At 43.8% G+C, this 14,955-nt stretch overlaps 1 protein-coding gene across 1 annotated transcript in view; it reads left to right on the forward strand.

Annotated features, from left to right (window-relative positions):
* The first annotated feature begins 13,051 nt into the window (after positions 1 to 13,051).
* The window catches only part of EHD3 (EH domain containing 3), a 28,638-nt gene continuing 26,734 nt past the window's right edge, over positions 13,052 to 14,955 (forward strand). The window contains exon 1 of the mRNA XM_045549334.1: positions 13,052 to 13,833. Within this exon, the coding sequence (XP_045405290.1) occupies positions 13,607 to 13,833 (227 nt within the window). The 5' untranslated portion in view covers positions 13,052 to 13,606. The remainder of the gene's footprint in view (positions 13,834 to 14,955) is intronic.

The raw sequence follows: 14,955 nt of genomic DNA on the forward strand, positions 1-14,955 counted from the left end.
CCGAGGTCAGGCTTGAGGCACACGTGCAGCCCCAGAGAGGGCCCAGACCGGCTGTGGTGATGAGCCATAGAGCACAGGTGGATTCCTAGACAGGTGGCAGAGATAAAGTTAGCCTCAGTCTTCTAGGAAAAGGGGCTTTATGCAGGCAGCCCTCAGGGATCTTAGTGTGCAAGGCAACCGCCTGATCTTAGAAAATCAAACAAGTAAACAGCAAAGTTATCAAAACAAGGCTTCAAGAGCCCATAAAGTATCTAAATTGGGCCAGAATTGTCACTAAATTTTGGGTGAACAGAGGTTAAATGAAAGCAGAGGCAGGGGCCTATCACCTTCTATTTTGGTCACTGCCTTCTCTACCCTCCCTTCTCTGGTCTGCATTGGTCCAGGGGACCAGGTGTGTACAGCACTTGGAGTCATACTGGGGCAATACCTGGGACACACTTGTGTATGACAGGTGCATAATATTTCAGTTAGATGGGTAGTGCACCTTGGCATTCTCTAGCAAGGTCACCAGACATACATTCTTCCAGCACTCTGGCGTTTTTTTTTTTTTTTTTTTTTTTGTAACATGTTTTCTCCCATGACCATTGGAAAGAATTTGATAACCTAATTAATGAAAAGACATTCATGATTGAGAACAGTTTAATTGTCAAGTGCCAATAACTCAATTAAAAACATAGGCCTTGAAGCATAGTACTTCATCCTTTAACAATAAACCACTGGGGGAGACCCTTTTGGCACGATGGGCTTTACTGGGATACCCAGAAATCACACAGTTATTAGGTGATAGACTATTGTCCACAAAAAGGCCATCCAAAGAGAGAAAACAAAAAAGTCTTTACAGTGTGATTTAGTTTTTCTTTTTTATCTCCTATTCTGGTTCCCTGACAGATTAAAATGTTATCTAGGCTTTTTTCTTTCAAAATCTAATACTGTACATTTCTTATTTTCTGCCTCTATTCTTAATTATGTACTTGGCATTATTAAATGTGTCCAAATCAATATGCTACTAAGGAATATATATGTATATATATATATACATATTTTTTTTCTTTTTTGAGATGAGTCTCACTCCATTACCCAGGCTGGAGTGCAGTGACTCTATCATAGCTCACTGCAACCTTGAACTCCTGGCCTCAAGCAGTCCTTCTGCCTCAGCCTCCTGAGTAGCTGGGACTACTGGTATGTGCCACCACACCTTGATAATTTTTTTCATTTTTTGTAGAGATGAGGTCTCACTATGTTTCACAGGCTGGTCTTGAATTCCGGGCCTCAAGAGATCCTTCACCTCGGCCTCCCAAAGTGCTGGGATTACAGGTGTGAGCCATCATGCCCAATCTCCAAAAGAATGTATTTCTAACCATTCTTCCTCCTGACCCTTTCTTTTTTTCCTGATGTTATTTTCCCAAGTGTCTTACAGTTTGTCTCTCCAAATCTGACTTTTTTGGGGTTGTTTATTTTGTTTATTTGTTTTCCTTTTGACTTGTGACCTGGCCTGTCTTTCTTGGCAGAAAATTTATTTGCCCTTATGATGTTCATGACAGGGAAAATTAATTGCCAGGGAGAATAGTGTGGTTTCCAAGAGATGGTGGCAAAGTTTCTGTTTCACGTCATTGGAGGTATAGTTAGGAAAGAAGCCCTAAACAAACCATGACTAATTGCAAGGGTACAAAAGTGAATGTAACACATTGTGTCTGACGCCCTGGAGATGCAAGAAAGGAGGCGTAGCATGTCCTGAAGTCAGCAGCACCCCAGCTAGACTGATGGCTCTGGTAGAGTTGCCAACATAGCAGTCCCAATTCCTGGGAGTTTTGTCACACATAACTACCTAAAGTGATGTACTTAGCATGGAAGCTTCTGGGTCTGCCAGTCAAAGGAATTCCATACCTTAACAAGTGCCATCCTAAAGCTTGCAGTATCTTAAAATGAAGATAATACACTTTTATGGAGTTGTGTATGGGGTCAAATTTTCAACAGGAACTTGCCAGAGATTTGTGTTGAAATAGCTTTTCTTCCTACAGTTCCGTGGAAAGGTGTGTCTGTGCCTTTCACAGCATACAAGACCAAACATCCTGTAACTGAAAGTATAATATCCGGTAAGCCTTCTAGTCTGGACTTTCAGAAATGAGGAAGCAGCTCTGAAAACATTAGTCACCTGGGTGGCCTTCTCATCTGGGCCTCCCCAACACACCGTGTGCTTCACTTTCATCCACCCCCTCTGGCTTTGTGGAGTTTGTGTCCTGGAAAGAGCTTACATTTGGGGCCAGATAAACCTGGGGTTTGACCCCAACGCTACCCCTTACTAGATGGATGGCCTCAAGACACTAGCTCACCTCTGAGAGCCTCAGTTTTGTCACCTACAAAATGGGAAGAAGGATACTTTGTGTGATTAGTGGAATGAAGCAATTATTTGTTCTGTAATGAACATAAAACATTAGTCCAGGAGCTGGTACATAATAAGCTGTCAGTAAATTTTGTGAAAATCATAATTATGATTGTTCATTAATGCTTGGATTTGGTGCTTACTGAGAGGATTTTGGGAATCTCTTAACCCCTGGGACTGAGTGTGATTGGTCTACAGCATATCTAGGTGAAAGCATCAGAAATAGATCTGGAGTTCAAAGAGACCATGGACTTAATGCTAGTGTCCCCCAAAAATTCACAGGTGGAAATCCTAACCCCCAATGTGATGGTGTTAGGAGCTGGGGCCTTTGGGAGGTAATGAGGTCATGAAGGCAGAGTCATTATAAGTGGGATTAGTGCCCTTATATAATAATAGGTTCCCCAGAGAGCTCTCTTGCTGACTTTCACCATTTGGGGATACAACAAGAAGTTGGCAGTCTGCAACACGGAAGCGGGTCCTCACCTGAACGTGACTGTGTTGGCTCCCTGATCTCGGACTTCCAACCTCCAGAACTATGAGAAATAAACGTCTGCTGTTTTATAAGCCACCCTGTCTACGGCGCTTTGTTGTGGCAGCCCACACTGCCTAAGACCAAGGGGAAGCTCAGGCTGGAGGTAAGAATATCTAAGATTACCAGCACGCAGATGGTAATTGATATCTTGCAGGTGGGCAATATCACAGTAGTAGATCGATTGTTTGTGGCTCACCCTCTATCCACAGTTTTGCCCTCCCACGTGACAGCCCCTCAAATATAACTTTTCAAATTTAAAATTTAATTCCTTAAATTATTCAGAACATAGTTTGGACACCTGTTCCCTCACTGTCAAACAGGCCCCATCAGACCACACCTGAACCACATCCGTCAGTTAAAGACCCTCCACGTCAGAAACACTGTGGCGCTTCCTCTCCTCTGCCTCAATCCAGGTACTAAGCTTCCGTTACATTATCTGTGAGAACAATGACACTTCAAGCTGTCATTCTGAAAATGAAACAAAGTAATCTATGTGAGAACACCTAGCATAATAGCTGACATATAACAGGCTCTTCACCAGCGTTGGTAGTCATTTTTTCCTGTGTTTGTGCTTGTGCAGCTAGAACCTTATAATCATTTTTGGCAACTACATGTCAGTGTTGATCCACATTGACTTTGCTGTCAATTAAATCTCATATCTCTTTAACATGCTAATCCTGTTCCTTTCTATAAAGGAAAAACCCTGTGAGAAGATGCTGGAACAATGCATTGATATTCTTGTGGCTATCAACAGGGAACTCCTCAAACCCACTACTCCCTTCTGGGACCCAGTTGTTCAAAGAGATCGCAACACCCAAGCCAAGGGGGGGCAGGGTGTAGAAGGGAAAGAGAAAAAAAGATTCCAGACAGGTATCAGAATATCACCGAGATCAGGAACAAAACAAGAATGCTCTTTTTTTATTTTCAACATTGTTCTGAAAATTCTAACCAATCACAAAATGTAAATTACAAACCAATATATTATTAATAAAAAAATACACTAGTTGATCCTCATATAACTAGAAAACCAAAGCATGAATGAAAAATCATTAAATTAATGAGTAGTAAGTAAAATAACTAGATAAAAGATATTTTTAAAATTAATCCAATATATAATAATAAGCAGTTAGAAGTTACTAAAATAGAAATATCTCATTTATACTAACAGTAAAAATATAAAATAACTGGGAATAATCTTAAAGGAAATGTTTTTGACCTATTTGAGGGGAATTATAAGAAGTTATAGAAATGTAAAAGATATTTGAATAAATAGAGAGTCATGCCATATCCCTGGTTGGAAAGATTGAGTATTAAAAAGATGCCACTCCTCCTAAAATTAATTTATAGGTTTAATAAGACTCTGATTAAAAGATCTCAATGATTCTGTTTTGGGGGAGGAGAAGAGACTGGAGAAGGTAAATGGCAAAACTTCTTTAAAATTAACCTGGATTAGACACAGATAAAAGATGAACGTCTTTACTGTAACATAAGGCATTCTTTCAAAACAGTATGGAAAACACTGTTTTTAGAAAAATGAGGGGAAAAATAGACAATCAGAATAAATATAAATGGTTAGTAAATAAAAAACTTCAAATTTTTTATAATGAAATATATGCTGATCTAAAAAATGATCTATCATTTCTCACTTCCTGAATTGTTGAATATTTTAAATAATAATTTTTAGATTATTAAATACTTTTTTATAGAATAAAATATTTTAAAATAATTTTAAATACTAACAAACAGGGCTTGAGGAAGATTTAAAAAAAAAAACTCTAGGAACTCTGATATCATTGTGATAAGGATATAAATTGATGCACCTCTTCTGGAATGCAATTTAGTGATAAGTATCAAAAGCAATGTTCCCAGTAATTTCATTTATAAAATATATGCTAAGCAAATAAAACCATGGATGAGATTTATGTACAAAAATGTTCATCTTTCAATGATAAGCACAGAAACAGAACAGATAACCATGAAATAGAGCTTTCATTATTGTCGGCAATAATTTTTCAAATGACTTACATGTCCATCCTTGAGTATGCTTAAATTATAGAATTTCCATATAGTTGGATATTAGCATTTATTCCAATTTAATTATTTGAATACTTTTCAGGATTTGTGAAAACACTGGTGGTATGGTGTGGACTAGGGGAAGAGCAGATGGTGAGTAAATTACATGTGCACAGAAAAGAGACCGAAGCTAAACTACCTCCAAATTTTCATAATTACTTTTCAAGTAAAAGAAATGAAAGATGAGAAGGAGAGAGAGAGAGAAGGAGGAGAAAAAAGACATCGATGAAAACAAGAAGAAATTGAGAATATCTAAGATATTTTTAAAACAGTAAGGGAGAGTGACTATTATACCAGATAACTAAAATTTATCCTAAAGCTACAGTAATTTAAATGGCATGTTACTAAAAATATGCAAATAGCTCATGGAAACAAAATAGATAACTCTGAAAAAAGGCTTATATTATCCAATAATTTATAATAGCTGATTTTTAAGAAGACTCGACAAATCAAAAAAGAATGGAAGGCCGGGCGCGGTCGCTCACACCTGTAATCCTAGCACTCTGGGAGGCTGAGGCAGGCAGATCGTTTGAGCTTAGGAGTTCGAGACCAGCCTGAGCAAGAGAGAGACCCCCATCTCTACTGAAAAAAAGAAAAAAATAGAAAGAAATTAGATGGACAACTAAAACTATATAGAAAAAATTAGCCACGCATGGTGGCACATGCCTGTAGTCCTGGCTACTCAGGAGGCTGAGGCAGGAGGATTGCTTGAGCCCAGGAGTTTGAGGTTGCTGTGAGCTAGGCTGACACCACAGCACTCTAGCCTGGGGAACAGAGTGAGACTCTTGTTTCAAAAAAAAAAAAAGAATGGAGATTATGCAACTTAGAGAACTGGCAAAGAATCCAGAAATAATTTCAAATACTTTATCACCCCACAAGTTTACAGACACACAAAAGATGGTGAATTAGAAAGTCATATAAAAAAATTTAAACCACAGAAAAATTACAAAAATCTAGGAGAAAACGAATTCTCAAAATTTCTGAGTAAGGGAACTCCTCTACGTTTAGTATAATAATAGAAGAAATAAAGAATCACATCAATGGCTTTTGCTATAAACCAATGTTAAACTTCAGTCAGTAAAAAACAAATCCTATACTCAAAATTAAAAAGCAAAGTACAAACTCGATACAGTAAAGTAAAAACAAATAGACTTTTAAAAGACAGAAGGAGGAGAGGCAGCATGCTTTTGAAGACATGGGCAGCGCCAGAGGAGCAGGCTGCGATTTCTCCCCTGGTCTGCTGGTGTATTTTTAAATGATACACACTCGTACCTTCTGCCCTTATCGGATTCTCTGTTCTCTTAGACACTTTTGCAATGGTCACAGCTGTATTATTTTTATAAGCACTGGCCAACTACAGGCAATTCACATTTCTAGTCTTTCTGTTTGCTTATTGAGAGCCACATCAGTAATGAGTCAAGTTTGGGTGCCCGCCGCAGCCCTGTGCAGGCTTTAAAAGAGAGCGCTCCTCCTCCAGGTGCTTCCTCGACCTCCTGCAGCGAGGGGACAGACATGTGAACAACATTTACAACCCAGGAAAGATGCTCATGAGCTGGTGCTGGTTCCAGGCTGCTTCAGCTCCAGATGTTTGTTCTTTTGGTGTTTCTCTTACCTAAGCGAGGTGGTTCAGCGGGATGGTGTAGCAAGATTCTGCTTGCAGGGACAGATTGGTACATCTGGGCTTGGAATTAAGGACTTGTTTCTGTTTTTGCTTTGATCAAGAAGCAGCTCAGAGCCAAACGTGATGCTTGCTCACCTGCAGGGAGGACTCATGCGCTCATCTCCCCTGATATTACTGCTGTACCACCCACCTGCCCATTCTCCTCGCAGCTGCTGCCTCAAGGATTAATTTCTGGTTTTTAGAAAACAAGGAATTTCGGTAGGCTGCCTTATTCTTTTTGTGGATTGAGGGGGAAAGTGGTAGGATGATAAAAGTTTCAATAAAGGATGCCCGTGTGGGCAAAACTTTCAAGCTCTCTGCACTTGTGTTTCTCTCTGGGAAACATCCCCATCTTCCCCTTCAGGACCGCTGCAGGGACCAGACGCTACAGTGGCGATGTCCACCTCTGCAAACACAGATGCTACCAAAGCAGAGACTGATGATGGAGGTGATGAGGAGGTTTTCTAAATATAGCTCACATCTTGCAGGTAACAAATGTTGTGTCTTTCGAAGTCGAGGCTTTTAGATAGAAAACCGAACCATGGAGGGTCATCGAACTGGCATTTTAATAAAACCAGATATGCACCACTGCCTCCATGGTGTGGGCTTTCCTGCTTGTGATGTTGGGTTTCTCAGGTTAGCTCTGCTCTTGCTACACCTAGGAATGAAACTACCTTTCTGCCCAAGAGAGCTGCTATGTATGAGAGAGCAATTAAGTAGAGGTGGTAGCAAAGGTATGAAAGGGGAATGTTATTCCTGCACAACTGAACAACTAGGCTCCACCTGACCGGCTTTCTTCATCTCCTTTTTGGTTGATGAACTTCCTGGGCACAATTTCCCCTATCCCTTATTTTTATTCCAGACTTCCCTTCCCTTGTGTAGATGCAGTATTCATTCGTTGCGTGCTTACTATAGATATATATAAACATTTTCGGTCCTTGACCCCATTGCTTCATTTTATCCCCACAGCAACACTGTGAGGTGTCATTGTCAGGCCTGGTTTCACAGATGAGAACATTGTCATAAAAAGAGGTTAAATCACTTAGCCTGATCTCAAGAGTAGGAATCTGCTGAACTGATGCACATTCCTCTCCAACTGAGGTCAACAAAATGAGTAAAGTAGGGTGTCAGCCTGGAGACACGCATTATCTACTTGGGAGGCAGACAATTCAAACATATAATTATAGTACAGTGTGACAAATGCAGTGACAGGTTCGTGTGAGGTAGCATGGAAGTGCAGAGCAGGGAGCAGCGCTGCTAACTCAGCACTCCAGAGTGGAAACCACTCGACTGAGCCTTGAGGGACGAGTGGGCATCACCAGGCAGAGGTCGGGGAGGGAAGGCCGAGGCACTGGGAACAGGGGGTGCGAAGAGCCCTGCAGGAGGCGGCTGTGGGGGTGCACGTACATGCGTGGCTGCAGGAGCTTCATAGGCTGCAGGATGGGGCCAGGTTGAGAGGGACCAGGCATTCCTGGGATTACAGACACTTGGCCTCACTTCCTAATTCTTTTATCCCCTTAGCCAGGTCTCAACCTTTTGTTCCAGGTTGTCACTGCAATTTTCATCTTCTTCTCCCTTTGCTTCTGGCCAGACCTTGGAGGTCTTGGTGAGAAGGGAAGAGACGAGAAAGTTCTCTGTTTCATAGTGTCATCCCCATGGGCCTGTGGTGAATGCCACTGAGTCCATTGTTAGCAATTATAGTCCTCTGAGTCAATGAGCCATCTTCAGTTTAGATACAAACAAACTGAAAGAAGTTACTAACTTATTAGGTGCTAGCTTATTAAATAGCTTATTAAATATTAAAGCTATTAGATATTAAACTTATTCAATAGCTTATTAAATAGCTTATTAAATAGGACACAGGGCAGTGACATGTAGTGGATAAAAGCAATAATGATTATGATATTAAGAGTTAACAATGTATATTGAGCACTCTCAATGGACCAGGCCCTGCGCTAAATACTCTGCATGCGTTGTCCTCTCAATCCTGGAAAAATGCGGCTGCCATCTCCTCTCAGAGACCAGAGAGCTGAGGCCTGAGAGTGAAGCCCTTTCTCCAAGGTCGCATGACAAAGACATGGGGGGACCAGGACTCTGTCTACTGCAGGTGTCTGACTGGGAACTCCCATGCACCTGGCAGGCGGCAATAGGAGCCAGGTGCTGGCTTGGGCGTGGCTCCTGGCAGGAGAGGCGGGAGAGAGCCCCAAGGAGCCGGAAGGGGCTGAAAACAAATGTTCAGTGGGAGAAAAGCTGAGTTCCACGGGAACCACTGAGACAGGATGTGCTTCCTGTAGAGTCCAAAAACCCTAAACCTCAACAATATGATTTTTAGGCTTGCATATATATATGTGATAACATTAATTTTAAAGGCAAAGGAATAATACACAGTAACTTTAGGATAGTGGTTCCCTCTAGGGGTGGAGAAGGGGCAGGGGACAGGATAGGGGAGGAACACATAGGTGGATGTAAATTATTGCTAATTTTCCTAGTCCTTGGATTGGATGAGAGGTTCACCAAGCGTTCATTATATAATTTAAATATGTGTTAAATTTCTTTTAAAAAATACAACAAAAGAGCCAGGTATAAAGAGTTTGTCTTGAACCACGATTATGAAAAAAATTCAAATTTGTGCAACCAAGGACCAGATTTTTAAAAAATAAAGGATGGGGGAATAAGAACTGAACAGCCAGGTACCCATTATCAAACTTAAGAAATAAAACAGTGCACATACAGGTGAAGCCCCCTGTGTATCCATCCCCAATTCCATTACCTTCTTTTTCCCCAGAGGACACCCCTTTCATGACTGGTGTTTTGTGTTCCCTTGCTTCTCTTCCAAAAAACTTCTGTACGTATATATGCATCCATAAACAACAGATAGCAGTTTTTGCATTATTTAAAACACTAAAGAAATTATTCTATGCATAATAGCCTACTTCTGGCTTTATTCACTCTGCACTATGGTTTAGCATTGCTAGCTCCACTTCCCTCGTTTTCTTATCTGCATAGTATGTACTTTATTATATGAACATGACATAATTTATCCATCTGCTTGGCGAGGGACACTGAGTTGTTTATAATTTTTTGCTGCTACAAATAATGCTGCCATCAACATTCTTAGCCTTATCTCCCTATGCACATGTACAAGAGAGTTTCTTGAGATGGAATTGTAGTACATAGGTAACAGGACATGCACATCTTCAGCTTCACCAGGCAACGGCAAATTGTTTCCAAAAGTGGTTGTGCCAACCTGCATACCCACTAGCACTGTAGGAGCGCTGCCATTGGCTCCCTTTGCTCTGTGTCCCCACCAACACTTGGTATGGTCCAACTTTTTCCTTTTCTGCCATTTGGTGAGTATAGAGTGTTGCTGAAGTTTGGCACTTCTCTAATTAGTAATGTGGTTCAACATCTTTTCTTGTGTTTATAGGATATTCATGTAGCCTCTTGTAAAAAGAATTTTTGTGTATTTTGCCAATTTTTTTTCTTATTGGAAATGTTTGTCTTTCTTATCAATGTACAGGCATTAATTGTATTTTGGATGTGCTTTTTGTTGGTTTTGTAAATACCTTTTCATTCTCTTTTGTATTTTTAGTTGAACAAAAATTTTTAATTTTACTATTAAAAACTTACTAGTTTTTAACTTATCAGTTTCTTCATTGTCAGTTTGTACTTTTGATATCTTGTTTAAGGAATTCTTCCTGACCTTGTGGTAATGTGTATGCAATGTCTATTGCAACTTCTGTATATATCAGGTTTCTGTATTTGCTGGCTATTTTACTTTGTCATTCCTCTGTTGGTCTGTCTCTGTGCCCAAACCATCTTAACCACTGTGCAACTTTATAATAACATCACTAGAGCAAGTTCCCTCCACTTCCTTGCCACTATTGCTGTTGTTACTATGTCTCCTCCTCCTCCTCCTTCTCCTTGTATTATTTCTTCTTTTGGAATATCTTAGTTATTTTTGCACCAAAGTTCTCTATATATTTTAGAAACACCTTGTTAATTTCCAGGGTAAACCCTGCTCAGATTTTGATTTAAATTTTACCTATCAATTATGTTGTAAAGATTTCACATCTTTGTGTCATGAAATCATTCCATGATTGAAGATGGTATGTCTTTCCCATTTATTTAGAACTTCTTTAATGTCTTTCTATAAAGTTTTATTGTTTTTCTCATAAAGGCCTTGCACATATTTTGTTAGATTTACCTCTAGGTTTCTGTTCTTTTGAAAATAGTATCTTTTTTTGGAAATTCTCCTTTATAACTCTGTATTGCTAGTGTATAGAAATGCTGCATTAGTTCCTTTTAAAAGAAGATAGATTTTCAACTACTCAGGGTTGACACTGGAGTGGATGTGTCAACCGGTAACAGGTAACCTAGATATTCAGAGCTGATGTTCAGTGGTACACAATAGCATGGCTGTACTGGTTACAAAAACATTGAAATTCTGCCCTAGTGAGGCCCCCTGAGTTCTCCCCTGCCACCCCGGCCATCCTGACCTCTCCCCCTGGACAGGCTCAGACTTCCCCAAGCTCCAGACCCCACTGACTTAACACCCAGCACAGCTTGGGGCCTAGGGACTTGCTCCACTGGAAAGGACAGTGTCTGTGATGTTTTGATTTCCATGCCTTGCAAGTTGTTAAATATTTTTAACATTACCTCTTAGGCTCATATGTTGGTGCTAACATAAACACCAAGGGTGAAATATTAATCTGAGTGGTTTTTCAACCAGGGGTGCAGAGAGCTCAGAAAGAGGTGATCATCTTTGGGGTTCAAGGAGGGAGTCAGGAGATCTGAGCTGCAACTAAGAAGATACTGTTCAGCATCTGCCTCTGATAATCCCCACAGAAATCCATACAACCTCACCACACTCCTGCACTGGAAGCTCCTGCAAGCATATCAAATGCAACACATTTCAGACTGAATACATCATCTCTATCTGCTAAATCTACTCTCTTCCTGACTTCCTTAATTAGTGGAAAAGCATCTCCAACCACCTTGTCCTCTTATAATAGAAAATCCAGAATCACCCTAGACTCTGTCTCACCCTTATTTCTTCTCTTTTATTGTTTACCAAGATCTGTCAATTCTATGCCATAAAAAAAACTCTTGAATCCAACCTCTTCTCCACTCCCATTGCTGCTGTCTCCTGGATTTTGGAACAGTTTTCTAACCTGGCCTCCAGCCTCTTTGGTTCCTCCAGTCCCTCCCCACACCATTCCCGGCATTCCAGTCCCCTCCTGGTACATTAGCCTACTGGCTTCCTCATCTGTGGACGGGAGGGCAGTGGGAGCCTTGGCAGGGAAGAGTGTTTTATCACTACGCTGTGCAGAATGGTGCGAACACAAAGCACATTGACTTTGAGCTGGTTTATCATCGGGTTTAAATTCTCTACAATGCACCCCTCTTGCCTACACCCGGCCAATGTTCCCACTCATTCTCCTTGGTATGATGCTGGAGATAATATGATCTACCTCATAGAGCTTCTGTGAAGGTTAAATGAAACAATGCTTGCGGAGAACTCCGCCCAGGCCCCTGCACATGGTGAGCACTGTGCCAATGTAACAATTATTAGTGATAACGCTGTTATCCGTTCCCTGTGCCCTGCAAAGCCTTTCAGGCCTGGCCTGAGTCACTCCCTTCCATCTTCCTTGAACCCTGTTCTCCAGCTATGCCAGACTGTGTACTCTGCCTTAGACACACCAAGTTCTTCCATGTTCCCAATGCAAATGCCCTTTACCCCACCTAGAATGGATTTCCTTCTTCTTTGTCAGTTCATCATTTAAGATCCGGCTCACAGTCATGCTTTCTGTGAAGCCTTCCTGAAATTACCCACACAAAAGGAATGACTCGACTCCTCCCCTGTGCTCTTAGGGCCCTCTGTTCCTATCTTCTCTTAAAAGCCTGCCTCGGCTGGAGCGCCGGAAGGGAGAGTCTGTATAATGCTCAACTTTGTATGCAGAGTCACCAAAATTGTATTTGCCCCATAATAACTCAACACTTGTGGGGATTTTGCATGTTGGCTTGTTTTATTGGAATGAATGGATAAATGGATGAATAAATGGGACTTCACCCTAAGTCTAGCAAAAAGTTTGGGTAGTGACAGTTTTGGTTATTTCATGTAACCTGGTATTGGATCCCTCATTCCTTTGCTCCAAGAACAATATTCCCCAATAGTAAAATACCTGGTTTCCTAGGGAACTGACCTCAATAACTGAAGGAAAGGCGATTTCAAAGCAGGGAGAGCGATGAGTAGGTCAACTTCGTCGCCGCAGCCATCCCTGAGAGGGCGCTATCCCCAAGTCGAGCCCCCAGAGGCGGGTACAGAGCTTCCCGGCCGGGCGCGGGCAGCATCCCTCCGCCGCCAGCCGCCGCGGGTCCCCCGCGGAGCGCCTGCCCACAAACATGGCGGCGCCCTGCGCGGCGTCTCGTCGCCGGGACCGCGGGGCCCGCCCGGCCTTGCCAGTACTCGGGGACTTCCTCTGCGCGCCGGCTTTCTGCCCAGCTGGCATTTAAATCGGCGCCCGAGGCTGCAGGCTGCTGCTGCGGCTGCGGAGCTGTCCGCGGGCTGCGCCGCGCCGCCGCCTCCCCTGAGCCGCGCGGGCCGGGCGGGAGCGGAGCCGAAGCGTCCCTTGGCCGCACGCCGGGCAGAGCGGGCGACGGCTGGGGGCATCCGCGACCCCGGCGCCGGGCGGCTTCGCCGCGGGCTCGACGTTACTTTCCAAGCTTCCAGCCCCCATCCTCCAGCCCAGATCATTTTTTCCTCCCTCCGGCCTGGGCTGCTGATGCGGCAGGGGCCGGGCTCGGTCCCCGGAGCAGGGAAGGAGCGCGCTCCCGGCGCCCCGAGCCGCGCGCCCGGGCCATGGTGCGGCTGAGCCCCGCGCTCCGCTGAGCCGGCGGGCCGGCCCTTCCCCCGAGGCGCCTTCCCCGGGCTGCGCGCAGGCGGCCGGCGGCGGCCACGATGTTCAGCTGGCTGAGTAGCGACGACCGCCGGAGGAAGGACCCCGAGGTCTTCCAGACGGTGAGCGAGGGGCTCAAGAAACTCTACAAGAGCAAGCTGCTGCCCCTGGAAGAGCATTACCGCTTCCACGAGTTCCACTCGCCCGCGCTGGAGGACGCCGATTTCGACAACAAGCCCATGGTCCTGCTGGTGGGCCAGTACTCCACTGGGAAGACCACCTTCATCAGGTGAGCGGGCCCAGGGTCCCGGCAGCCCACCCGCCGCCCAGCGCTTAGCCCCTCGGGCCACTCTCCTGCCGGAGGACAAATGGGAAGCCTTCACTTGAGGCCTCTGAAGAAATCCGAGGGTGCGGGCATTAAAAGCGTATCCCACAATTTTGCTGCCCCACTCCCCATCCTACCCAGTGCTTCTCCACAGTGCTTAGCCTTTGGCTCAGGTGGTGGATTTGAAGTGCTCAAGTTCAGAGCCATCCCTGGTGTCCCCATTTTATGGATGCTGAAACCGAGGCCCAGCAGGCACTTGTGGGAGAGCTCTTGGTCTCCGGAGCACCTTATGCTGGTGGGGGTGCCTTATAGCCTCACTTTTTAGGGACGCGTCCTTCATGGTCAGGACCACTTCCCTTTGCCTTTTACAGGGCTTGGCACTCGAATGGGGGCCTTACAGTGGCAGCTGAGGAGCTCTGGTGGGAGCAGGCCTGGGAGTGGCGGTGGGCTGGCGGGGCCCTGTGGCCTCCTGCCTGGTGGTGCCACCTGTCCTTCTTTTATCATTTTCCTTCTCTGAGGCACAGCTCCTATGTGTGCATCTGGGAGACTCCACAGAAGCAGAGTCCAGAAGCAGAATGCTTTTTTTCTTTTCTCTTATTTGATCTTATGGCTCAATGATAATATTAAAGACTTTTAGAGGGGGAAGGGGTATTGGCATCATCTCATCCAGCCCTTTGACTTTGCAGGTGAGATAACAGAGGCACAGAGAAGTGAAATGAAGTGTCCCCAGTCATATAATGGGTGGGCAGCAGACTGGGCTGCAAGTCCTAGATCCGTGCGAGGAAATGGTTGGCAAAATTCCTGTAACTTAGAAGGCGAGTCATCTATTCCCTTGAATTATGGAATCCTTGGGCTGGAGGCATCCTCAAGAGGTCAGCTTGTCCCCCTGCATTCAGAGAGGGCCTCATACTGTCCGCCACAGTGATGAGAATCCTTCCTATCTTTAGGGAACAGGCTCCTCTCCAGTGCACAGTCCACCCAAGCCTCAAGGCCAGGCCATTTTTCCTCACGTCATTTACAGCCATTCCATGTTGCAGGTGCTGTGACCCTCTGAGTTAAGAGTCAGGCTCCTACAGCACAAGAATG

The sequence above is a fragment of the Lemur catta genome, chromosome 4 (genome assembly GCF_020740605.2).
Source record: "Lemur catta isolate mLemCat1 chromosome 4, mLemCat1.pri, whole genome shotgun sequence".
Classification (NCBI taxonomy): Eukaryota; Metazoa; Chordata; class Mammalia; order Primates; family Lemuridae; genus Lemur; species Lemur catta.